Here is a 26897-nt window from a genome sequence, read left to right as displayed (position 1 = left end):
TGAGCCCATCAGTGGTCCTAGAGCTCTGTGTTCACTTACTTACAATTTCCCTGGATGCTGCCTTCATTCCTACCCCCCACCCCCCTTCTCCCTCTCCTGTGAGTCCACTGAAATCATCATTGCAAACTTCCACTCCCAACTCAGAAGTCCTAGCTCAGGTCCAGGGCTAACCTCAACTTGGTTTTACTAGAACCAACGAATGATCATTGTCCCCCCTGCTAATAAAGAAAACCTCCTGAGACTAGATCCTATCCTTCCAGATGAGAATCTGAGGAAGATAGCAAATGAGATTTGGTTCCGATTACATTCTTTTATTTATTTATTTATTTTTGAGTTGTCCTGAGTTTCTGTTCTCATTTTCCTCAACACCACCTTCTTCACAGGACTCTGTCCCTCCAGCAACAGCTCCCTCTAAGTCGGTGGCATTCCTGCGGTGGCAAATAGTGATACAGGGTGTGTTCCAGAAATGAGATGATTGCTTCGAGCCAGTATTTTTCTCCTTTAATAGATCACTGTGGGATAGAATATCCTGCTGGTTATTTGATAGATTGTTTTCTATATATGGTAAAATATTATGCAGTAATTAAGCGAATGAAAGTACCTCTGGGGCAGCCTGGGTGGCTCAGCAGTTTAGCACAGCCTTCAGCCCAGGGTGTGATCCTGGAGACCCAGGATCGAGTCCTACATCAGGCTCCCAGCATGGAGCCTGCTTCTCCCTCTGCCTGTGTCTCTGCCTCTCTCTCTCTCTGTGTCTCTCGTGAATAAATAAAATCTTAAAAAAAAAAAAAGTACCTATGTTCCCCTTAAATGGAAAGATGTGAATAATCTAAGTGTAAAAGAAAGAAGTAAATTAGTATCATACAGTCTTTCACTCTAATTAGAAGCTATACATGTAGGGGTATTTGTGCAAGCATTGGTGTATATAAATGTCTATATACGTGTGTGCATATGTGTATATATAGGCTTACATGTGACAGAAAAATAAGTCTGGAAGGAATCATACCAAATTGGTATCAGTGATTATCCTTACATAAGAGAAATAGAGGCAGAAGTAGCAGCAAAGCTCTCAACATTACTTGATAAATGGTTTGGGTTATTGGTGTATCTGAGCCAATCTCTGTGGTCAGATGGTTAACTTATTGTTCATGGGGGGCCTCACCCTAAAACCAGGAGGTAGTGTGAGGCCCACCCAAACCACACGTGTTAGCAGCTGGGAAAGGGTGGCTTTTCCCAAAGGAAGGGGTACTGAATGCTGGACAGTAAACAGAGCTGCTCTCCATGATAATATTGTCCCAGATTTCTTGATTTGTTTACAAGATTTGCGTACTACTCCAGTAATCAAGGTCACATATGGTAAATTATTTAAAAATAAATAAAACAACGAAATACATAGAATATTTTCAATTCTAAGTAAATTGTTAAAGAAGTTGAACTACCATTTATGCCAGAATTCATAGGGATAAAACCAAACAGAAAGAAAATGTAAAGTTGTTTGTATACCCAGCCCTCACCTGTTCAGACACTTTGATGAATAAACCCCGTATGCTATTTCTAAATAAATTGCCACCCTCATTTGTTTATGAATATATTACCCTTTACCACATTGCTCATTAGACTAATGCTTGACATTAAGGTCTCAGAGTTGTGAATTTTAGGATTTTTTTCTGTGACCTCGTCTTTTATAGTCACTAAGCTTATTCTAGAATTGCAAAGTAAAAGTTTTTTCATTAAACCTTATGATGCTTTTGGATTCCATGTGGAAATTAAAGTATTTTGCAATATTGTAGGAATAGAGAAAATTGCTAAGAAGTAATAATGTTCCTTAAGAAAAAGGACTAACAAGCCAATAAAGAACTAATACATTTTACTGGTCTCATTACCTGACAAACAAGTTAGAAACATCCAAGCATATGGGAGAAACCCTCAGCCTCGGAAATGGGTCTGGGAGTCTTTGGTTCACCTGAAAACTCTGTCCCTTGTCACCCACCTCAGCCTCTTTTGCCCTCCTATGGAATGTACGGTGGTGTTCTGGGTTGCAGGCCTGACAGAGATGGAATTGGCTTCAGCTTTACCCATCACAGAACATTTTCAGAGAAACCTAAGCTTTTCATAATGAGTCATGGCACTCATGATTAAAGTTTGAGAGAGATTAATTGTATTATTACTTTGAAGAAGACCACATATTTGAGACCCAAGTAATTTCCCAGCAGCCTATAACGAATTCGAGTATCTTTCATCATGACTAATCCACTCTCAAGCTGAATTAGGCTGTAGGCTCTTTCTCCTTCAGCTTCGAGCTCTGCTACTGAGAAGCAGTAACCTTCTAGGGATATTTGAGGCCCATCGAAGCTCTCCTCATGGCCCAAGTCCTCACAAGCAGCTGTGTATCCTAGACTTCGACCTTCATACTCATGTCAAAAATTCAACATATCTTTTTCTTTGTAGGCTGTTTAGTAACTAACGAATATACAGAAAGGGCTCCCACGCTTCCCAGTTTATTAACATTTTTTTTTTTGGAGGGTGGTGGGGAGAAAAGATGGTTCCTATGGGAAACGCACCCTCTCAACTTTCAACCAGTTGCCTCCCCAGTGTGGCACAGCACAACTTCTCTGCCCGAAGGATCTCGATGGAATCTTTGTACTTGTTGGGCTGGAAATGATAACAGCAGCCATATGATAATCCTGTATGGTCCTTTCTAGCTGAACATTGGTAAGTGAATGAAATGCAGCCGCTGTAGTGTTTTACCAAGTTAAGTGAAAGGCAAGCAAGTGAGAAGAAAGAAATTAAGAGGCCTAAACAAGGGATGAGCAAACACACTCTGAGCTGAGAGTCGGGAAGGAGCTGGATGCTGGCAAGGCAGAGCGGCAAGGATGCCCGCTCCAGATGGCAGGCATTTAGGAGACGAGACGTCACGCCAGCGACCAACCACTTAGAGCTGGCGTTGGCTTGGTTTGTCTTTGCTTTTTTTTTTTTTTTTCCATAATGCAAGGCTATTGCTGTTTTGCAAAGTGTGTGAAAAGCTTATGGAACTCAAGTATGGGGAAGAGGAGAGCAGTGGAGAAGAGGTAGAGTGTTTCTTTTCTTTGAGGTTATTCTGGGTGTGATGCCATTGGCTAGCCGGGCTTCAGAACATATTTCGACTGAATTGTTGTGCTGTTTACAAGCTCAAGAACTATCTAAGTGATGAAGCACCTCGTTGCCCTGTTCGAGAAATGCAGTAATGGTTTATTTCGATTTTTGAAGGTCTTTATTTTAATACTTGATTTTTCTAGGAGGTTTGAGAACCCAGGAAGAAATTACTGTGTTTACCTAGTCCGTAAGTTTACATAGAGTGATACCATAATTTGGTTGGAAACTGCTTGCTGTTAATATGCATCTACCATAGTCTTCTAAATAGCTCTTTCTTATAAATGTAATATATGTTAGTTTTGGAAAATTCAGATAGCAGCTAAGCAAAAACAAGAAAAATTACGCATAAATAGTAGCCATAATCCTATTAGTTGAATCCATAATTTGAAACTAAAAGTGGTGATATTTTGGTCTTCTTTCTAGTTACATACGAAGTATTAGGTGTGTATGTCTATATGCATGACAGTGTTTTGTTATTGCTGCAACTCCAATGTCTAGAGGAGTGTCAAATCCCTATCTGTGTAACCAGATTTTTTTTAATATTAATATCTTAGTGTTCTTCATTGAACTTAATATACTTTTATTACCTTGAGGCTATTAAGAGGCCACACCCATTCATTGATATGATTTTGCTCTTTTCCTGTCTACAAACCAGTCTTCAATTTAATATTCTCTTCCTGCTAAAGTAGAATAAGTGAGTGTGAAGTTGAAATGGTAACTGAGCTTCACTGCACATTTTTATTTTGAGGGAAGGCAGTGTTAGGTTGCCACAGAAAGGAGGAAGAATGAAAGTAACAGATGTCTCCATGATTCCATGTAACTCCTTTAGGGAAAGGTGATTGCAGCTTTACTCATCTCAGCATATTTTCAGAAAAACCTAAACTTTTGATGATGTCGAGGATTATGAATCATGACACCCATAAATGAAGTTTCAGAGAGATTTAATTATATTGTTACTTTGAAGAGAACCACATAGAACCGTATTTAGGTACAAATTTAAAATCATTTCATTCAGTTTTCACATCTCTGTTTTTCTTTTAAACTATCTGGTAAACATCCAGAGATTCTGAATGCTTCTCTCTGATAGATGCAGAGAGCATTTAAGCTAACACTCAGCTGTTTGTTTATTATGTTTTCAAACTTTTCCCAGTTTCTGTTTAGTATTCAGTGAAATGGTGTAAAGAAAACCATCTGCACTGCAGCTGCAAAGGGATTACCTTTGGTTCTTCTTTTCAAAAAGAAGCCAAATGCCCCCTGTGCACAGCCCTGGACAGTTGCTTGGATCTTGCACCATATGTTTTATACAGTCGTCTTGGAGCTAAGTCAATTAATAGCTCAGAAGATACAATTAGCCTTTTAGTGACTGCATTCATTAATAAAGGGCTGCCTAAAATAAAGAAACTCTTGATTCCCTGCCCCTATTATAATTGCAGACTAAAGATTTGAAATGTTGGATGACAGCAAATGTACGAGATCATTAGCCCATGGCGGATGTTCCAATTTCTGTAGCCTACTGCCACCATGCCACCTTCCTAGGTGTGTGCTAGGATATTGGCACAAAATAAAAATGAAATTATTCTCAACAGAAGGTATCTAAATGGAATTTTACAGTCCTTAGCTTATCTTAAGACAGCTTATGTCTCTATCCAAATATGTATTTTAAGCGGACATTGAGTGAAGAGTATGTAGTGAAATGTAATTATTGTAAGAAAATCATTATTTTACAACTTCCTGTCCTTACCTTTAGCAATCTTTTTTTTTTAAGGTAAAATTAAAACTGTTTGAAAATATTTCAGCCAGCTCACTTGTAACTTTTTCTTAAGCAAGAACCTTTAGGCGGTGTGTAGCTCTAGAAAACCATTATAATCCTAACACACAGATATTAAGGCAATGCATAACATCAACTGGAGCAGAAGTTACCCTGATTTCTTCTGACCTATCAGGTTTGAAGGAAAGTCCAGAGTCAGTAAGTTAGCCGGGGGAGGGCGTCAGTTTTGTGAGGATGATAGGACTTCTATATGGAATTGATAATTTGTTGTTTACCTGGGAGGCTGACACTCTAAATAACTATAAAATTAATGAGGTGGTGTAAAAAAAAGAATGAATTTAAAGATTCCAAAATATTAAAGTTTAATCATTTTTAAAATTTGTGTGTGTGTGTGTGTGTGTGTATTTAAGTGATTATCTCAGATCCCTGTTTTGGGAATACCAGTTACTTTCACGTGAATCCTAAGTAATGTATTTCAAATTATCAAGTACTCCTTGGCATAAATTAGACTTTGTGTCTGAGTGACTAGGAAGAGGAAGGTGCCACTAACAAAGGGAAATCATTAGGAAGTGGTGGGGATGTTTGTTCCCTCTTTTTCTTTTGTTCACGATGGAGATGGAGTAAAAGAGTTTTCTATCCAAATGTTGGAAAGTTTAGATGCCCCTTTAAGGTTTTTTTTTTTTTTGTTTTTTTTTTTTTTTTGTTCACGGCCAAACAGAGAAATGTCTTTCTGGGTTGAAAATAAGGAAGAGGCTACTAAATTAGAGTTAGTTCCTTTTTTTTTTATCAGTTTTAAAATGGAGCAGAACTCCAGGAGGACTAGAAGAATCTGCTCCAAGAATAAAGCTGCTCAGAAAAGGGAAAACCAGGGTAAGTGTCTTCAAGGATATTTAAAATGAGAGCATGTTATTGACTTTAATGTGCACGCAGAAACATTTTAAAACTAAGAGCCATAATAAGCCGATCAATAGTGACCAAGAAGTGATATGGAGATGGATACTGACTGCTTGATTATGGGAGCAATTCATCCTAAGAAAATATTTAACTTTTTTTAATGCTTTTTAGTTTCTCACATTCCCTTGTAAATTCTGGCAAGATTAAGATTTTCTCCTCTTTCACATCACCATTCTCTGAATATGCCAGAAAATGTGAGGGTTTTTTTTTTTTTTAAAGCGTTTGAATTGGATCATATTTCTATATTGGGAAGTTAACCAGAAATTTGGCAGGCACAGATCTGAGCACAGAAATATCTTATTATCTTAATTGCTATTTTAGTGTGTAGTATCCCTTTAATTGGATATGTTTTTTGAGGCCAACCATTTCTTTTTTTTTTCTCCTAAGATTAAAAATTCTTCATGCTTAACATAGAATGAAGAGGATTATCTTCTAAAGCACACAGATAATAAGGACTGAGACATGGAATACTTTTGAAACTATGGATAAATCTTGTCTAGTAATAAAATAGGTTTAATAGTATCTTGGATCCATACATCTTTCCATAGTCCTGGTTCTATTTTATGACAGTTAATCATGTTAATCTGTTAATGTTTCCATGAGGTAAATGGATGAGAAATAACATGTGCACTGGATATAATGAAAAATTATGGTACAGTGAAGTCTAACGTGAGTCACCCAGACTGATGAACTTCAGAGCCAGAACATGAACCAACTCTCTTGAACACTAACATTTGAACTCCTTGCCTTGAAAATATACAAAAGGTTTGCACTGTTTTCCTAGTACACAGTTTTATGGATTAACCTATCCATCTTACTACTCCCTCAGTGATCAATAATAAGCCTTCCTAGTAAAGGGTAGAGTCTTTTTCCTTAAAATGGAACAAAGATAACTGGTCCACTAATGGATTTATTGGATTAATGGTTTGCCTGCTTTAGCAACTGATCCAGCTGGAGTCGTTTACTGAAAGCTTGAAAACAGACTAGAGAATGTCAAAATAGTCTTTTTTTTTAAATCTTTTTACCTGATATAAAATATGTGCTCTGCGTTTAGCATTAGACATATCTCTTTATTAATTTACAGATTTTAGAAAAGCTTCAAAATACCATGTCTAAACATAACAAGCCTGATTGTAATGGCCAATGTTATTCCATTGTTATAGGAGAACTCCCTGTGTTTATTCAGTTGTGATAAGATGCAATTTCATATTCTATATTTTTCTTAATAGCTCTAGGAATTTATATTTTTCCCTTGACACAATTGTTCATAAATCTTGAATTTAATCAGTAAGTTCAATAGCAAAAGTTAGGTTAATTAGATCATGGGATTTTTCTTTATGTAATAACAAAATACTTGATTATAGTTTATTTTGAGAAAGCTTAATGTATTTTAGGATACATGAAAATCTTTAGCTATTCTCTACTTGTCTACTCTGATCATTCAAATATTAGAGCACAAGAGAAGTCATTCATTCTATAATCTTACCTAGTGCCTATTACGTGCCAGGAATTTTTTCTGGGTTCTGTGGATTTATCTAATATGCTATTCATTACCCTCATGAAGCTTACCTTCAAATCTAGTACTGATTTGTACTACTGACCAAAGTTTACCAGATAGCATTCTGGTAAGTCTGGTCCTTGGAAATTTAAGTTTTCTGTTAAACTTTAAGTAATCTACATTATATCAGTAGTAGATGAAGTATTTACTGGGTGTCTTTGTTATTTATTCCGTAGGACTTCTGAATTGCTCTCCTATCTTTGAAAAGCAGATGGGGCTAACTTATCCTCTGTCCAAGAATAGGAGAAACACTTCAATGTGGTATCCATAATAATATTTACAAAAAAATTATTTCCAAGCTGTTCAGGAATATGAAGGACATCAGTGACCTCCTTTCCTTATTTAATTACGGATGCTGCCTTGTGACACAGTTGGCTATAAGTGTACAAGTCAGGGTAAAGGTAAAGCGGTTGAACAAAAATGGGAGAGGTTTATTTCTCAAATTTCCGTCCTAGACTGTCTGGGTTGCTTTTGCACATTTACACCATTTGGAGACCTAGATTCCTTATGTGCTTTACTTATGTCTTCTAAATTATACTCCTCAGCATAGTCAAAGCTAGATTCCTGACACTTCTGCATTCCAGCCCCTGGTGAAAATGGGTTGGGAAAGAAGTTCAAGGAAAGCTGGTTGTCTTTTATTTGAAGATAGCCAGAAATTGCATGCTTCATTTTGTTCACATTCTACTGACCCGGACTTACATGGCCATTCCACGCTGCAAGGAAGGCTAGGAGGTATTGCCTCTAGCTGAGCCATCATGTGCCCAGAAAGAACAGGAGAATGCATTTGGGGGTTAGGGTACCACAGGATTCAGTGTACATTTGAAACCAGAGTTCCAAGTACCCTGACTTCTGACTGGGTTTGGTCAATCCCATGAGTGATAGGTGAACTATTTATTAGTCATGAGACCTCAGACTGCATGAAGTTAGGTTTTGCTCCAGAAATGCAGACCAACCTGTAACAGAAGAGTTTAGGGTGATATGAACTTGTGCTATGAACATATTCAGGGTTCACAAGCTTCTTACTATGCAGAATTTTTTAATCCAAAAATAGTAATTGGAGTGAAAGGAGGATAGTATTTAAATATTAAATATCCAAAAAAAATTAAATATCCAATAGCATGATCATACTGAGTGTTTATCAATCCTTGATATTTGAGTTTATTGTATATAGATAATAAAGCTTCTTATTCATTATTTTTTAAGAGGGTTACATGTTTCAAAGCAGTAGATGTAGAACTTTGGGAAATGAGACTATTAAATATCCAATAGCATGATCATAGTGTGAGTGTTTATCAATCCTTGATATTTGAGTTTATTGTATATAGATAATAAAGCTTCTTATTCATTATTTTTTAAGAGCGTTTACATGTTTCAAAGCAGTAGATGTAGAACTTTGGGAAATGAGACTATTCTTTATTTACTCACTGGTTTACTTAACTCATTTTTCAATGTGTATCCTAAGCACCTGGAAATCTAGGTAAGCAAATTCCTGGATGGTCCTGTTCTCCAATCTCCTTAGAGATTATTTCACTAAGTCTTGTGTGATGTCAGGAATTTCTAACAAGGCCTCAAGTGATGGACTATTGCTGGTTGCAGGTCCATGCATCAAGAACCACTGCATTGCACTGTTATGTAAATCTGACATCCATAATTCTCCAGATCCTCTTTCAAAAAGTGATTTGTCCCAGCTAGTGCAAGGATTACAAGTGGACAGCCCCTTTTAGGGATTGCTGTGGTGTCAGAGAGCTGTCTGGTCCAAGGTCACACCTGTCCCAGAATGGGCCACATACAATGACAGCCTGCAGCAGAAGCATAAAGACCCAACACCTGACACTCTTGCTCCATGGCCGTTTCTGCTGCAAAGCTCCCTGTGGAGTCAGGACTTCTCCCTGGGGCCCATTCTGCTTTCTCCTTTTTCCTGCCCAGGCGTTGATCCCAAGAGAACCTCTCTAAACCTTAACTTTGTTTCAGAGTCTGCCTTTCTAGAGATCTCACTCTTCAACAGTAATGATTCCACCCCTAGTACATCTCAGTGGCCATCAAACTGAGTCCCACCCTGCAGTTTGATATTCAAATCTGATCTCCACTGACCATTCCTGAACTCTGCAACTCCTGCCTCACCACTGCTTTCCTATCCCTTGTCTCCTGTCTGTCTGATCCTTATTAGCCCTACACAGCTCCTGCTATGGATTCCTGTCTCAGGGATTAAGTGCATTTTGTTCCCATCACCCAAAATGCCTCTGCAATGCTGTCCTTTCTTCTGTCCTCATCCTCTGTGTCCTTTTAATGCCCAGATTCAGACTCCCTTATTACAGGAAGTCATCTCTATAAAACCACTGTAGAGCTGATCTTGACATTCTCCTAGTAATTACATTTTTAATCTGTACTTGTGCATATTTCTGGAACATCATGTAGTATTGAGAAATGGACATTTTTAATGTTCATACCTATCCTTCTAGTAGACTGTGAACTCCCTGAGGGCAAGGAGCACACCTGTAGCTCTCTTTGAACAGAGAATTGGTCCAGAAGTAGGCACCACAGTGTTGGGCAGGGCTGAGGAATGTGCCTCTGTGCCTTGAAATTTCTCTCCTGGCCTTCCGTAGGTATCTTCACACTTCATTCTCTTTATAAGTTCCTCAGGGACCGGCTTTGTTTCCTGGCTTTATGTTCTCATGGTTCTGAGTGTTGTGGTTTGAAGAAAGCAGATGTTCCATAAATATTTAGTGAATAAAAAAACTTTGTATAGTTAGTGGTTTTTATGACCCATAACAAAGAACATGCTAATAATATATATCCTGAATAGAAGACCATGTCTTACAATTTTATTACACATTCCTTAGTATTTGAATACTTATAATATCCCAAGATAATGAGTTCTTTGTAACCTAAATATTTTACAGTGCATATATAAATAAAATTATGGAATAGTGCTATAGGATATTAATTTGAAGTAAACCACAGCATTCTACCTAACAATGTGGAAATGATATAAAAAGTAGCAGTGGCCACACACACAATGCAATTATACCACTGAGTTAACCTCAAGTCTTCCAATTTCATGAAAGTTTAGAAGATAATTATTAGTAACCCACTTTTAACTTTAATTCTAAATCCTACTTTGTATTTCTGCTAGGCTAGACCTAGGAGTCTTACTTAGATTCAAAATGGGCAAGATCATTGACTTGGAGTTCAAATTTGCTTTTACTCTGGGTCATTTCTGACAAAGAATATATATTGCAAGGTATATGCAGGGCTTCATGTGTTTCATAGAGACACACCTGAGGTTTTTGTGATTATGGCTGCCACATGGAATGTGAGATCTCTTTGCCAAGTCAGAGGAGCCTAAAACTATGGACTTGCTGCCTTCTCTCCCACCCAGCCTGTCAGCACCAGACAGAGCCATACAAAGCAGTAATTCTTCTGGTCAACAAGCCATGTCACTCAGCCTATTATCTGTCATCCAGAGCTCCAGGCCTTGACAGTCTTGTTGTGCCAGCCCTGGGAAATTATTCTTTGCCAATGCATGTGTACAGGGCCTAGGTATTTTTCATATATACCCATATTGGAACTGTTTTTGGACATCACTAGCTACTTCATTAATTTCAGAGGGTTTCAGCTGGAATTATTGAAGAGTAAAGTTGTCTTTACGTTCAACCATCCTATTCAGTTTCTACTTCTACTTTGACTTTTAAGTAGCATAAATAAACCATCTTGTAGCATCTATTGTAGCATTCTCTTAACCATCTTGTAGCATCTGATTAAAGAATATTGCTGTTTATGGTTTTGTTTGTTTTGGGAGGACAATCATTCAAGATGTCAACCAACTTAGTTCTCATGAGAACAACAACAAAAGTATAAGTCAAGCACATAGTTAGAAATCCAGTTTTGTGGACAAGGTCTACAAAGCATACATTTCTAACACAAGCCAAAGGATTCTTTTTTTTAAATTTTTTTAAATATTTATTTATTTATGATAGACATAGAGAGAGAGAGAGAGAGAGAGAGGCAGAGACACAGGCAGAGGGAGAAGCAGGCTCCATGCCAAGAGCCCGACGCGGGACTCGATCCCGGGACTCCAAGATCGCGCCCTGGGCCAAAGGCAGGCGCTAAACCACTGAGCCACACAGGGATCCCCCAAGCCAAAGGATTCTAACCTGTTACCATTCTTAAGAAAATGTACAGGTGTCCTTCGTACAATGAGTAAAAGTATAATACGGTTTTAAAGTATTGTGTCATGGAAAACTGGTTATGAGAAAAAATGAGTTACATAAATATGTTTTCATTCCAACAAGCATATAAACTCTGGGCAGAACCCATCTTTTCATTCATTCTTTTCATAACATCTCATGGAGTTGGCAGGTATGCACATAGTTGGAAATACTTTATAATTTCCAACAGGAGACCCTTTATTGCAGGAGATACTTTACAAATTTTTGTTGATTTGGCATTTTCGATGCTTAATATGTATTTGCATGTTTTCTGGTTTGGTTCTCCATCTGCCTAGTTGGTCATTCAGAAATTCCCTACAGATCTGTGGTAAACACTAAAAAATCAGCTACACATCATTAAATCAAATGTACTTGCTATTCAGTTGTGGGTGGGAGGGAGCTTGATAACTTGTTTTATATAATGTCCTATTTGTTTTCAAACCGCTTTAAGTATTCATCCCTCAGACTTCTTGCTTGCTATTTCCCCGCATTTCCTAATGATCTCTTTTAGTTAAGTGCTTTGTGGAATATACAACCATAACAAATTAGAAACTTGGAAGTGATAAGAAAATAGGGATTAGAAATAAAAGCAATCAGATTTTTCTTTCAAGTGCATGAATACTGTTTGAACAGATAGGATTTTACAATAAAGAAATGATTAATATTTTAAACATGCATTTAATATTTTAGCAGACCTTTAAGGTCAATTTTGTGCTAAAAAAATTTATAGCATGACTTCAGGGAACTTCTATGAAAATGAATTTCAAATCCCATCCTTATTGTCATGGGATGATTTGCAATGGATTTGTACTGGTGTACAGCTAAGCTAGTTGTTAAGACTCTTAGGTGAACTGAAACAAAGCTTCAACCAGTGGAATTGGTAACTTCTGCAAAACTGTTAATATTGCCATCTCCTTGGCCTGTGGTGCTTGACTTTGCTTCTAGATGCCGCTACTGAATATTTTCTGTCTTTGGTTTGGAGAAATAAAATGATTGTTGGTAAGGAAGAATGGTAAATTGTAATCTTTGATCTTCTAGAAATTATATATTCTAGTTCCTTGAGTAAATGTGAGTAATGTTCCTTGAGTTCCTTGAGTAAATTTCTAACATAGTTAGAAATCCAGTTTTAGTAAGTTCTAGTAAGTTCCTCTTTACTAAATCTAGTAAGTTCCTCTTTACTAAATCTAGTAAGTTCCTCTTTACTAAAGTATTTGAGAAATTATATAGATAATCAAAATGGTGGATAATTCATCCTTTACATGAACTGTTTCCAAAAACAAGTTTAAAGATCTAAAAACAGATAATTTTTAATCTTTATAGAAATAGAAATCTTAAAATCTAAATTGGTCTTACAATATCTTCAATAAATTAGATTTAAAAATATGATCAAAGCAAGTTGTCCACATAGTTTTTATTAAATTATCTCCAAGTTTCCTTCTGACTTGTTTTTAGTGTGAGCCCCCTTTTAAAAACTGGTTTTAATGTCTTCAAATTTAGACTTTTATGTCTTAATTCTAAGCTTTAGAGGTATATGTGGTAAGCCTCTAATTAAGAAAGACAGGAGTCTAGAGTTTGAGCATTCTTTCCAAAGACCTCAACGACCTTGAATTGACTACCATCCAGTTCCTATCAATAGCATCAAGGAGAGATGACTGGCACTTGAGATTGGTGGCATTCTACACTTATTCCTCAACATTTTTCCAAAATTTATTTATGTTAAAGTATCAGAAAGCAGCAAACTTAACTTCCAATAAAAATGCCTTATTTTAGTTACAGTTTATTCCCATTCTTTTGGTTTTTATCAAGTCTGTTAAAACAAAGGACCCCAGAAAGAGCTTTTGTGTATCTTCTGCAAAAGGCTATTGACATCATTGCCCATTAAGATACTCAGAGTTCCATATATATGTAAGTCCTATACGTATAACTTTATACAAGAAAAATTTCTCTTATAATAAAGTTTCAAGAAAATATCTGCTTCTCTGAAGACTGGTGCTTCCTTTAGTCAGACAATGAGAACTGCAAAATTAATTGCTTCCCTTTTCTCTTGACTGCTAGGAAACTCAGAAATAGATATGTTGTGTTGACATTAATCATCTTTGTTCCCCTTTTTCTTTTTTCACTTTGTTTTGTGTTGTTGTTGTTGTTGCTTTATTCTTAGCTTCCCCACTGCAAATTGATAGATTTTTTTTTTCCCTAGGAGTAGTTTGGAACAAGTTAACTGAGATAAATGCCAAAAGTTAGGATTCTATCATTCATGTATTCAATTATTCCTCAAAGTTTATTTTTTTAAAGACTTTGTTTCTTAGGGCACAAGCAGGGAGAGTGGGTAAGGGACAGGCAGGCTCCCTGTGGAGTTGGGAAACCCATGTGGGGCTTGATCCCAGAACCCTGGGATTGTGGCCGAAGGCAGACACCCAACTGACTGAGCCAGCTAGGTGCCCCTTAAGTTAATTTCTTAACAGTATTAACTGCCTGTGTCCTTTGCACCAGGGAGTATACTGGGCACTGTGGATGGAGTTGTGAATGACATATATTCCCTACTTTCAGGGAGCTTCCTTTCTGATTCTTTGTGCATCAAGCAGAGCGTAAATGTTCAGCAGGTATGTGTTGTTATCTAACTGCCTCTTTTATTTTTCAGGCTTCATTTATTTGAATGTTTTTAAATAAGATAAATTTCAAAAAAAAAAAAAAATAAGATAAATTTCACCTGCCTGAATTAGTTACTTGTAGCACTTAAACTTTAAAAGGTCGCATTTTGCCCCCTGTAATTGTGTCCTTGTATTAGTTACATGAAGAACATAATATTTTATATTTTGTTTAGTAAAAATTAGTCATAAACTCTCTGATCTCAAGAGTTCCTATGACTTTGTGATGAATTGCAAAGTATACCTGATTCTATATTTTGATATTTCTTGTTTCTTAAATAACCCTTATTTTGCCCTTCTTTTATTCTCAGGCGTAGTGATTAGTCTTTAAATTTATCTTCTTAAAGGAATTTATTTAAAAGCAAATAACCTATGTTTGGATATTTTCGGTACTTCTCGATACAGACATGATCCTTACTTCATGCAATCGTGTACTATAATTATTGATGTATGTGTTTTATTTCTATTATGTTTCAACTTCCAGGAGGGCAGGGATTATTTTATAACTTGAATCTCCCCTAGGGTCTAGCAGAATCTCTTCCCCATAATAAGTTAACCGATAAAAAAAAAAAAAAAAAAAAAAAAAAAAAAAAATAAGTTAACCGATAAATAACGGATGAATAAATTAGGTCCCAGTGTATAATATAGGCGTGTGCAGTGGCAGGTACTCTTGGATCTGCTGTGTTCACATTTGAAAGCATGAACTTGCTCTAGCTCAACAGAAATAGGTTTTATAACTGATTGCCTCTTAATTTTCAGGCTTAATATATTTAAATGTTTCAAAATAAGATAAATTTCACCTGTCTGAATTAGTTAATTATAGCAAGGACAAGAAAGATAGGAAGATTATGCTTTAATTCATTCCAAAAATTCAAACTGCCTTTTTTTTTAATCCTTACATAAAGGCAGGGTTTTTTTTGTTGTTGTTTTGTTTTGTTTTGTTTTGTTTTGTTTTTAATCAAACAGTATTTATCCCCTCAAGCCAGCTCTGGTATTTTGCATAAGGTATATCATGTGATTTTGGTGAAGCTTCAAATTAGGTGAAATGTTTCACGTAAAATTAAGGGTTTTTCTGGTTTGGGTTTTGTGTTTTTTCACTCAGATTTTTCCATTTGTTGAGCTAAGGTAATAATTTCAGTTTCATAGCAGTTTTGTTTTTGTTGTTGTGCTGAGGCAGAAACAAAAACAACTTATTCCCTGAACAAAAAGATCAGGAAAGATAACCTCAGTCTCTGCCTTTTACATTGAGAGTTGAAGCTCTCTAGATGCCTGCATTTTAATCGTTCCAAAGGAGTTGTTTACTTAAAGGTGGTAAGGAAAATGAGGCCTTGTCAGGGGACATTTTTTGGAGAGGGGTTTGTGTAGAACTAACTCATTATTTGGAGAGCTCCTAATTCTCAATAAGAGAGTAGCTAATGTGAGTTATATCAGAGTGCATAACTCACACTCTGTATAATTTAGTTATACATTGTATATGCAGTGTGCATTGTAAATGCAGTAGTTTTGGGAGGTCTCGGGTAACCTAGGCCATCTTTGTCCAATGTTCAAAGAATAAAGCCCATCTTTTCACTTGTTACCATTGCAGGGCTTGCTTAGGAGAGAACTGGAGCTGTGGGTTGTGACTGCATAATTCTTATTGGTCTGCAGAACCTGCTTAGATTCTTCCTTCTGTAGATTAAATGGTTTCCTTTTCCCTTTAAATATATTCTGTGCTGGGGTGCCTGGCTGGCTCAGTTGGTGGAGTGTGTGACTCTTGATCTTGGGGTTGTGAGTTTGAGCTCCATTTTGAGTGTAGAGATTATTTTTAAAAATACAAATAAAATAGACTATGTGCTATAACAGTGTATTTTTTTTTTTTTTTTTTTTTTTTTTTTTTTTTTTAGTATTTGGGGGAAATCCCTCAGTTTGAGATTGTTTTATGCTATCAGATGGGAATATAGTTCCATGATATATATATTTTTAAAATATTTTATCTATTCATGAGAGACACAGAAAGAGAGGCAGAGACATAGGCAGAGGAAGAAGCAGGCTTCCTGCAGGAAGCCCAATGGAGGGACTTGATTCCAGGACCCCAGGATCAGGACCTGAGCCAAAGGTAGCTGCTCAACCACTGAGCCACCCAGGCTACCCTGGTTCAATGATATTTAATTAGAAAGTTTTGGCTAGAAAATTTCTTCTAAAAGTTGGAAACGAAGATTTTTAAACCCGAAAGAAAGGGAAAAAATGGTGTCAAATAGAGTAGTTTCATTTTGAGCTGGTATATGGGAAACCACACTGTGCCAGGAGTCAGGAAACTGGCATTCTGTTTTTGCCACTACCTGGAACTCCTTACCATTCTGTGCCTTGGCTTCCAGGGGAGACATTGGATGAGTTCTAAGTCTGTCTCTGTCTCCCTGCTCTGTAGGGCTCTTCGTACCCTTTTCCTGAAACTAAGAAAGATGGTTCATTCTCTGCATCCCAGAGCTTGGGATTTAGTAGTTGCTTCTTGAATATTGGTTGGTTCCTATTGATTCCCCACATATATATGACCAGGCCTAGAGTGAGTGCTTCATTCAATGTACAGGGCATCAGCTGTAGGGCTAAGGAGCAGGTTACAGACTTGAATCCCAGAGCAGTCACATTTCCATTGCTGTCTTCTCTTTTGGTCACAGATTTCATGTGTCTCCACATTTCTGGTTCAGCAGATGTTTCTCTATGGAGGCTATGCTTATGCTTGAGTTGGTTGTCAGGGTTGTTAAGTAAAAAGCACTGTCAGCACACTCTCTTGCCCTCAAGAGAATTGTATGACAATGTTCATTATTACTGCTACAGGAAAGTTCCATGCCCATTTCTGGCCCACTTGCTCAATAATTCATATTTAAACCATGATAGGATACTGATTTTTACAAACGTCTGCTTGCTTTAGATTTTTTAATCATCACTAAGTAGAAATATGGAATCAATGTGATAAATGCGTCAATGGCCAGGGAAATTGTACAAGCTTGCTTCTGTGATCAGGACAGGGCTAAGGTGCAATCATAATACACATTTTATTTGGGACCTTATCACAAAATTAGCAATGTTTGTGTTCAGAATGTTCCGGCCACTTTCTGCTTTCATCCCTTATCTTATTCTTTCGGTTCTCATAGTACTGTTGTCTGCAGTCATCCTACATCCCCACTACATCCCCTTCTCTGTGTTTCCCTCCATGATCTGAAGGAGAGGAAGGAGCACAGAGCCGGGAGTCCAAACACAATTAGAACACGAATTGTGCAATGTTGAGTCATTTAACCATTCTTTATCTTGATTCTGAGATATTTCTAAAATAAAGGAGTTGGAAGTATATAAAACTCTCTTTAGCTTTTAATATACATGATTGTAAAGTATCTTCATCTCATGATCGAAACATCTGATGTTTTCCACATGGCCTACTAAGTAAACCTGGAAAAGTACTTTGTCCCAAGGTGATATTAGCCATGTTCATGCACTGTGGTAGAGTCCTCAGGGTCTGCAGATATTTGTTTTGTAGTGGGGTTTTCTTTTGTTGTGTGTGTGTTTCAAAGATTGATGTCCTGAATGTTTAAAAAAGTTTATATATATATAAACAATGGTAGTTTCTTGTTTTTAGAAAGGAATCTTTCATTAACATGGAAAACAAGACCTTATAAACCTGAGTTTTAGTCCCAGTGACTGTGAGGATCAACCAAGTGGCAAAGTTGTGAAGTTTTATTCAAAACAAATGTTAATTCTTATACCAGCCTTGAATCAGACTTAGAAAAAAGAAGATGGTATTAATTCAGCACTCAAGTACCAAGCCCTTCAAATGTGTTTCCATTTGATTCTAACAAAGCCCTAGGAAAGAGTAGAGTCACTTTTCAGGTAAAACAAAAAGGTTGGTTTTTGCTTAATTCCATAAGATAGAGGTGGAAGGAGTAGGTTTCAAACTTCTGCATCTGTGCCCTGTAGTCACCAACAATCTCATTCATGTATGTCAGATATAATGAAAAGGAAAAACATATGTAGAAGATTGTTTTGTGTTTTTCTTTTTTTTTAATTTTTATTTATTTATGATAGTCACAGACAGAGAGAGAGAGAGGCAGAGGGAGAAGCAGGCTCCATGCACCGGGAGCCTGACGTGGGATTCGATCCCGGGTCTCCAAGATCGCGCCCTGGGCCAAAGGCAGGCGCTAAACCGCTGCACCACCCAGGGATCCCTGTTTTTCTTTTTTTAAATCCAGCTCCACAAGTAAAGATAAAATTTAGTTCATTTGTCCAATTTAGGAGGGTCAGATGGAGGAACATTTATCCCTAACTCTTCATGTTTTCATGGAGGAGGGTAATTTCTATTCCATTCTCCAGGAGAGAAAAGGATGAGAGGAAGATGTCTGTTTCTCTCCATCTCATCATTTCTTCCTATCGGGGTTAGGTTTGGCAGGAGGAAATGATTGTGCCCAGATTGCGCCTTTAGGCTCCTTCCTCTCTGACACAGACATTCTCTGCTCCTCTATCGGAAGCTTTCAGGACAGGGTCTCCTCTGAGTGGCTGGCAGCTATCCAGTATTGCTGGCAACTGTCCAATTCAGGGGGTATTAGAGGGTGTTAAAGGGCTCACTGTGGTTGCACCTGTAAGCTACATTCTTTGATCAGCTTTATCAGTAATAAAGCTGACATTTGATCCTCTTACTTGTCTATCTCTCAGTTGATTCCAGACTAGGAGAAGAAAATCATTTTATTTTTTTGGCCATTGAAAAATTAAAAAATAGGCAGGACAAAGAAAGTCCATAGGGTCAATATTTAAAGAAAAAAAAAATATATATATATCAGAATAATTACACTAAAGATAATACAGTAATAGGGACGCCTGGGTGGCTCAGCAATTGAGCATCTGGCTTTGGCTCAGGGCTTGATCCCTGAGTCCAGGATCAAGTCCCACATCTGGCACCCTGCGAGGAGCCTGCTTTTCCTTCTGTCTATATCTCTGCTTCTCTCTGTGTGTCTCTCATGAATAAATTAAAAAAAAATCTTAAAAAAAAAAGATAATACAGTATCAGTTTTCATTTCTACTTCTGGAGAAGAAAGGGAGAAAATGACTGCCAAAATATTTTCAGGGAACTGAATGACAAATATGTTGAAAGTCTTCATAGTTATGGAAGAGAAGAGATATTTAGGCAAGCTTCCTTTTTCTGTTCTGATAGCGCCAAGTCACTGGAGCCCATTTTAATGGCTGTTCCCTCCAGACCTATACTTCTTATACGTGGTTCAATATTTTACATTCCCTTTTAGCCCTCGTCAACAGCTGCCCTACAAATTTGTTTTCTTTTATGTGCAGAGAAAGATGTGTAAGTACTTAATTCTTTATATGAGTAGTTTCATATTGGGGGTTTTATCATAATTTCTTTTCCTGGAGCATCTATAAATGTTCTGAAGGGCTATGTCTCCATGGACAGAAGTCTTTGTTTATGGAATTTTCTTGATGGCTTGCCTACCAGATACCAGGTTGTTCTAGGCTGTCTATGCATGCAGGTGTTGTGGGTGCTTCTCCAAGACAGGGGCATTCATGGGTTTCCATTATGTGAGGATGTCACTGCTAACCTCTAAGCATATTTTTATTCCAGTTTAGGTACCATGTCTAGGGCTTTCTGAGACTCCCAAGTATTTTCTCATTGGTTCTCAGAACTTAAGTTTTTCTAAATCATCATATAATTGAGCATCACTTTGAGACTTGATTGTCAATTCTGAATTCATCATATGAAAATAGGACCCTTGTTTAAAATCAGACCTCAAAAAAAAAAAAAAAAAAAGTCAGACCTCTGCTAAAACAGTACCATGGTTTAGCCATTTGCTAAGGGCAAAAATCTAGGAGTCCTCCCTAGTGGCTTTCATCAACTTATATTCAAAATACAAATCTGTTCACCTCTGCTTTCTTTTTTTTTTCCTCTTTCTTTTTTTTTTTGTATTTTTTTTTGAGGGTGACAATACATGAGAGACACCTCTGCTTTCAAAACACATTCTGTGTCTGATCACCTAGGAGCCCTTTGTCATGACCGTCACAGTCATCTTCTGCTTATCTGAATTACTAAAGCCATCTGAACAGATCTCCCTAACAGTTCTTCTCTTAGCCTTCCTACAGGCTATCTTCCATAGATATCCAGACTTACGTTCTTAAAACGCCAATGAGATCACATCACTGTCCTTCAGTTTTTTCCCCTTGGTTTTTGCCGTAGCCTTAAACGGACCTGTGTGGTCTGCCCTTTGATTTCTGTGCTGCCTCACATGATTTGCTCTCCCCCATGAACACTCTGGCATGGTCACACTGCTTCTGAGGCAAGTCAAGCTGGTTCCTATTTTAGGGTCTTTATACTTAATCTTCCCTTTGCTTGGAATGATATTTAACGACAAAGCAATAAGTATTGAGTTCTGCTATCACGAGGGACCACTGTAGTTCTGGGGACTAGAACTTGGAATAAGACAAAGTTTTTGTCTGTAAGAAGCTTTCCTCCTATAGGAGAGAGACCATAAGCAAAAAAAAAAAAAAAAAAAGTCAAATGTATAACAATTCAGGTGATGGTAAATCAGAATAAGAATAGAGAATGAAAAAAAAAAAGAATAGAGAATGATGGGTATAAGATATGCTATTTTATGTAAATTGTTTGGAGAAGACCTCTTTTACAAAGTAACTTTTGACCACAGAACTTGAGGAAATGAGCAAGTGGTCACATGGCTATTTGGGGCATACATATTCCAGGCAGAGGGAACAGCAAGTACAAAGGCCCTGAGGTATGAGTGTGCTAGGTATTTTTAAGGCAGAGCAAGGAGGTCATTGCACCTAGAATAAGATAAGCAAGGCGGAGAGAGGAAAGAAGAATAAGGTTAGCAAGTTGGTAGAGGTCCAGATCGTGAAGTGTCTTATAGGCCATAAGGACTTTAGCTTTTAAGCTGTATCACAGAGAAAGACATTGGAGGGTTTTGGGTGTTGAAGTGACATATATTTTTAAAAGACTGTTCTTTACATCATGTAGAGAATAGATAGTATAAGAGGGAAGGTAGAAGCAAGATTAATTATGAGGCTACTGTAATAGTCCAAACAGAGTGAGAATGATGTGAATTCATAGACTCTAAATGGATTTCAAAGGAAGAGCTAGATTTCACAGGATTTACTGATAGGTTGAGTGTGGGTATGAGAAAAAGGAAAAAAATAGGTGTTTTACAACTGGCAAATCCATTTCAGTTACTATTGTTGTACTAAGTGGTGAAAACATAGCCATATTTTGCTCACAGGTTCAATGGGTAGGTTTAAACAGAATCCAGGGGACCCCTTGTCTCTCTTTTACAATATCTGGAAAGCCTGGGCTTGACTCAACAGTGGAGGACTGGAATTATCTTCATTCACTTGTCTAGCAGTTGATACTATCTTTTGGTCAGGACCTCAGCTTTGCTGTTAGGTGGACCTACATATGACCTCTCAGGCAATCTTTCCATGTGGGTCAGATCAGGCTTCCATATAGCACAGCAGGTAGGTTCCGAGAATGAATGACTCAAGAGAATCAAATGGAAATTCATGGAATTTTCAAGATGTAGTCTTAAAAAAAAATCACCTGTCACTTCATCCATACTTTATTGGGCAAGGTAGTCACAAAGGTACACTCGGATTAAAGGGAGAGAGACAGACACAATACCACTCAATGAAGGCGGGTTAAAGTCACATTGCAAGAACATATTGGGTGGACAATGTTGTAACAGCCACATTTACCATGATTGGGAAGACTGTGGGAGTATCAAGTGTGTGTGAGGATATGAGATAAAGAATTAGATTTCAGACCTTTAATTTGTGATAGCTATTAGACAACTAAGTGGAGATGTCAAGTAATCAGTTGGGTATCTGAATCTGCAAAGGTTCTATGTGCCAGGTACATTTGCAGGTCCTCTAGCTGGCAAGCATGGCCTGGATGAGCCAGGGTGAGTGTAGATAGTGAAAGGAAGGTGCAAGGGTAGAGGCCTGAAACACTTGTTCTGAGTTAGGATGATGAGAAGGAACCAGTGAAGAAGACTGATATGAGTTGCCAGGGCTGCTAAGAGATTGGCGTGCTCAAAACCAAGAGAATAAAGTATTTCAAGAAGAATCCACTATGTCAACTGCTGTTGAAAGACGTAGACTGAGAATTGACTCTGGCAATACGAAGGTTATTGATGACTTTTAAAAGCTATTTCATTGAGTGGTGAAGCTCAAAACCAGTTTTGTGTGGGTTCAAGAACAAATGGGAAGGAAAAAAGACTGAGTATAGATGATTATTTTGAGGACTTCGGCTGTAAAGGGAAATAGATTAATAAAGTGGGATGGATTTTAGAGGAAGCTACCAGGTCAAATATAAAATAAATATTTACGCATTTTATTATTTTTAGAATGGAATATGTTAGAACACATTTGTGTGCTGGTGAGGGGAAAAAAGAGTAGAAAGTGGAATAAATAACTATGGGGAGGGGACCTGTAGGAGCAAAGTCCTTGAGCAGGCAAGAAGGGGAGGCATGTGGTGTAATCATCATTTGCATGATGCTGTTCCTCACTATCCCAATTCCTGTTCAAATGCCCTCTCCTCAGGCACACCTGCTCTAACTACTCTGTAGAAGCTCCTACCCCATTCCCTTAGCCTTCTTTATTGTTCTTCGTGGCATTCTTCCATTAGGTATTTATCTCCTATCTTTCCTCAGATTGTAAACTCCATGAGGGCAAGGATTTTGCCTGTCTCATTCACTGACCCGTTCCTAGCACCTGAATCCCGGCACACAGAGGGAACTGAGGAAAATGTTTCATGGGAGTGACTGACTGCTGAATGAAGGGGAGAGTGCCTATCTCCAAATGAATCATTTTGTACCAGCTTAGCACCTTGCACAATGATTTTACAAACACAAGCAGTTCAAATGTGATTTTGACATCGCTTTTTAACTAGGGCACCATTTTGAGACTTCTGAGGATGAAAACGGAATTTAATGGGAAAATAATCTGGCAGATTTTTACACTGCCTAGTACTAAGTTTGTGGTTTGCAACTCAGGTTCTGAAAATGAATCCTCATTTCACAAGCTCCCTAGGTAAGAAATGGGTGTAAAGCCAGTGTGGATGCCTTTTGCCACCCTCCAGTCTTCACGCTGAAGGTGCTGTTGGGCAGGAAAGAGGATTAAAAAATCAAGAGAAAAGTTATAAGGAAGGTACTGCAAGGTTCTTAGAAAAGAAAATGTCCACACTCTACGTCGTCTTCCTTGTTTGGAAGATGCGCGTGATAACCCATGGATTCTTCACTGGGGGCTATATATTGAAATATTGTCAATTAATGTTAGGGAAGCACTTTCAAATTCTCCAATAAAAGACACTCAAAGTTCACAGTTGTCATTGTCATGGTAACTATGACAAATGAAAACATTCACTTCACTTTCCTGTCTTATGTAAGTCACCCCTTACTGGTGTCATGTCAGATAATACTGTATCTTATTACACATCTTTTTTCTTTTCCTACCTTAGCGTAAGAAAGTAATTTCACAGCAAGAGAAGAAAACTGTTGTCGTGGAATATCATGCTGTATATCCGAAGTTTCTTTTATTTAACAAGCACTCCAAATTCAACTATCGACTTACAAAGCTGTGTTATTTTTCATTATGTTATGTTTTTGGCTTTCAGTATTATGGAGAAATGCCTGATTAAAAGGAAGCCTGCAAGTTAATTCCCAACATGCCCTTTGGCAGCTTTTTCATTTCACTTAGAGGTGGGAGCAGGTGGTGTCATTTAGAATTAAATACATTATGTCTCAGTTGGCAGGAAAACAGCATTCAGTGATGAAATATCCCTGCAATGAATCTCATTAATTGTTCACCAATTTGTGGTAACTTTATTTATATTTGCATACTGTAATACAAGTACAATGAGGTGTCGTATATTTAGATTATACTTAGTGTTAAGTTTAACCATAAACTGTAAAAGGCTTTTGTTGTAACGGCACTGAAGGGCTGGTGTGTGAGTGCCAATCCATCATCTACGGGAGGCCCCCCAGAACAGACTGGTTTCATTTCCTGCATTTTCCATTGAAGTGATAGCAATTTCACAAAACTGGCCCAGCTTAAGCCCGTGCTATTTTTAGTGTCTTTACTCTGTAAAAAGATAGAACAGCTCTTATATGAACTCTCATGTGTCTCCAGAGGAATAATTCTCCTGTAAATTTATAATGCTGGCTAGCATTTAAATGTCTGAAAATCCCATCTTATCTATTTTCTGTGACAAGATATATATTTAGATTCAAGTAACCATGTATTATATTTCATACAGTTTATTAGAAAAATAATTCTAGGAACATTATACTAAAATAATTATTTTCCCCTTTATGTGCCTAGTTCCATCATAGACTATTTGAACAAATATGGAAACTTATGTTAGTTTAAAAGGACATATTAGAACTCAGTGTACAAAAATATGGCAATCTAATAAGTATTATTTTTCTGAATTCCTTATTTTCACTTATAAATGGACTTATGGTACATCTATTGGCTGCCAAGTTCGGGCTGCCTTATGGAAAACGTGAGAGACACTTAAGATAACTTCTCTTTTCTCTTGAGGAACCTAAAGTGTTTTTGAAAAACTAGATATAAACATATGAAAAGATATCAATGTGTAGCTGACAAATTATGTGGAATGAATAAGTGTTACAGGTTGGAGTAAAGTTGTTTGGTTGCACTGTTTTTCCATTATTAAATGTTTTTACTTATAGCCTTGCTAACTTAAAACCTCCTTAACATCAAAATTCACTTCTATCTGAACTGTTGTTCTAAAAGGAGTATATAATGAAGGGTCCATGAGTGGCTCATGGTTAAGTGCTGCCTTTGGCTCAGGTCATGATCCCAGGGTCCTGGGATCCAGCTCCTTGTTGGGCTTCCTGCTCAATGGGGGAGTCTTCCTGTCTCTCTCTCTCTGCCCCTTACCCCCACTCCTGCATACGCTCTCTCTCTTTCTCTGTCTTTCAAATAAGTAAATAAAATCTTTAAAAATTTCAAATAAGGGATATATTATGAAATTAGTGGCAAATTACAATTGGCTTATTTCTCATTAAATATAACCTCTGACTGTCATGGTTCACAAAATATACTACAAATATGTTTCTGGTATCCTACCAAAAAAGTATCATGACTTTTATAACATGGAAATATAACTACAATCTTAAAACTTACCAGTGATTTACAGTAGGGAAATACATGTGCATGCACACACACACACACACACACACACACGAATATAGGACTGTGTGACTTCCAGCTCTGCTTTTTTTACCTGTATGATCTTAGCAGAATAATTTCTTATATCTGACCTCAGTTTCCTCAATTATTAAGTGAGAAACAGTAAGAGCTACCTTGCATGGTTCTTGTAAGAAGTCATCAGGTAACATCAGCAGCTATGTTAACTGCAAATCAACACTCAGTTACGGGAAGAAAAAGTATTTTGCTCTAGGAGCAAAAATATTATAGTAAAATTTCAGTTGGGGAGTTGTTTGCATAGTTTCCTTTTGATAAGTCTATGGTTAATTTTTTTAGAGCCATTTACTGTTTTTCATCTAAGTTGATTGGTCACCAACAGCTGACAGGCCAAATCAGGCCCACTACTTATTTTGAAGTAAAGTCACTTTAAAACAGCCATGCTCATTCCTTTATGCATTGCCTATGGCTGTTTTCATGCCCGAACATCAAAGATGAATGTTTGCAACAGAGACAATATGGCCCACCAAACCTAAAATATTAACTCTGTCTCTTCACAGAAAAAGTTTGTTGACTTCTGATCTAAATCCTCATATTGAGTTGAATCATGTTTAATGAAAAATGTTGAAAAGTTAATTTTCAAAAGAAAATTTAAAATCCGTTACGTGGGACAAAGTACTTCTCCAATTAGGTCTATGAACTGTGTACTTCAGCTTAATTGCCTGGTCATCTCTTGGGAGTTACATCATGTACTCTTAAAATAGGAAGAATTGCATCTTACTGAGTGGACAAGTCAGAAATAAAAAGGCCTCACACCCCATTTGTCTCCCTCACAGAGACCCACTTTGCAATGATAAGGATCCAATAATGAGTTGCTGGGACTCAACTTGGTTTATAGAGTAAGGCTAGGGATGAGGGTCATATTAACTTAAATATGACCCTCTTTTTGCATTGAATACCATCATTATGTATTAAGACTATAGAATGAGGTTATTCCTGAGCATAATTTACTGAGGCAAAAAGGAAGGAATTATTTACTAAAATGTTGGAGAAGTACGTGTTTTTCACTTAGAAATGGTTATAGACATTCTGAAGAACTGAGCAGCATTGAGATATTTCCTTCTAAAAAAAAGAAAGATATTTCCTTCTTTTCATATAGAAAGTAGTGTTTTTCTTAATCATCTTCATAAATAATATAGTTCCTTTTACTGTGCTAAAAGCAAATTTTTATCCCCATGGTTAGATTTAGCAATAAAATATTAAATAAGAAAAATATCATTAAAAACATATGTACATATAAGCTTATATGTATATAAATATGTGCACATGTGTGTGCATATACATATATACATGTGTATGTGTGTATATATGTATGTGTATATATATGTATATATATATAAATTATACTCCAAGAGTATCACTATAGGAAG

At 37.1% G+C, this 26897-nt stretch overlaps 1 protein-coding gene and 1 long non-coding RNA gene across 7 annotated transcripts in view; both read left to right on the top strand.

The window, feature by feature from the left end:
* IMMP2L (inner mitochondrial membrane peptidase subunit 2) overlaps window positions 1-26897 on the top strand; it is an 848292-nt gene that overhangs the window by 717460 nt on the left and 103935 nt on the right. The window contains exon 6 of one of the 6 annotated variants that reach the window (XM_049093419.1): window positions 14165-14217. The exons of the other annotated variants lie outside the window; for them this stretch is intronic. Coding sequence (XP_048949376.1) covers window positions 14165-14206 — 42 coding nt within the window. The 3' untranslated portion in view covers window positions 14207-14217. The remainder of the gene's footprint in view (window positions 1-14164; window positions 14218-26897) is intronic. 6 annotated transcript variants of the gene reach the window in all.
* On the top strand, window positions 2616-7867 carry LOC118350523 (uncharacterized). The gene is made up of 3 exons (XR_004804482.2): window positions 2616-3065; window positions 5688-5767; window positions 7586-7867. It is a non-coding gene; the product is annotated as an uncharacterized LOC118350523 (long non-coding RNA).

The sequence above is a fragment of the Canis lupus genome, chromosome 14 (assembly GCF_003254725.2).
Source record: "Canis lupus dingo isolate Sandy chromosome 14, ASM325472v2, whole genome shotgun sequence".
Classification (NCBI taxonomy): Eukaryota; Metazoa; Chordata; class Mammalia; order Carnivora; family Canidae; genus Canis; species Canis lupus.
Note: the sequence above shows the minus strand (reverse complement) of the source record. Positions and strands in the feature narration are given on the sequence as shown.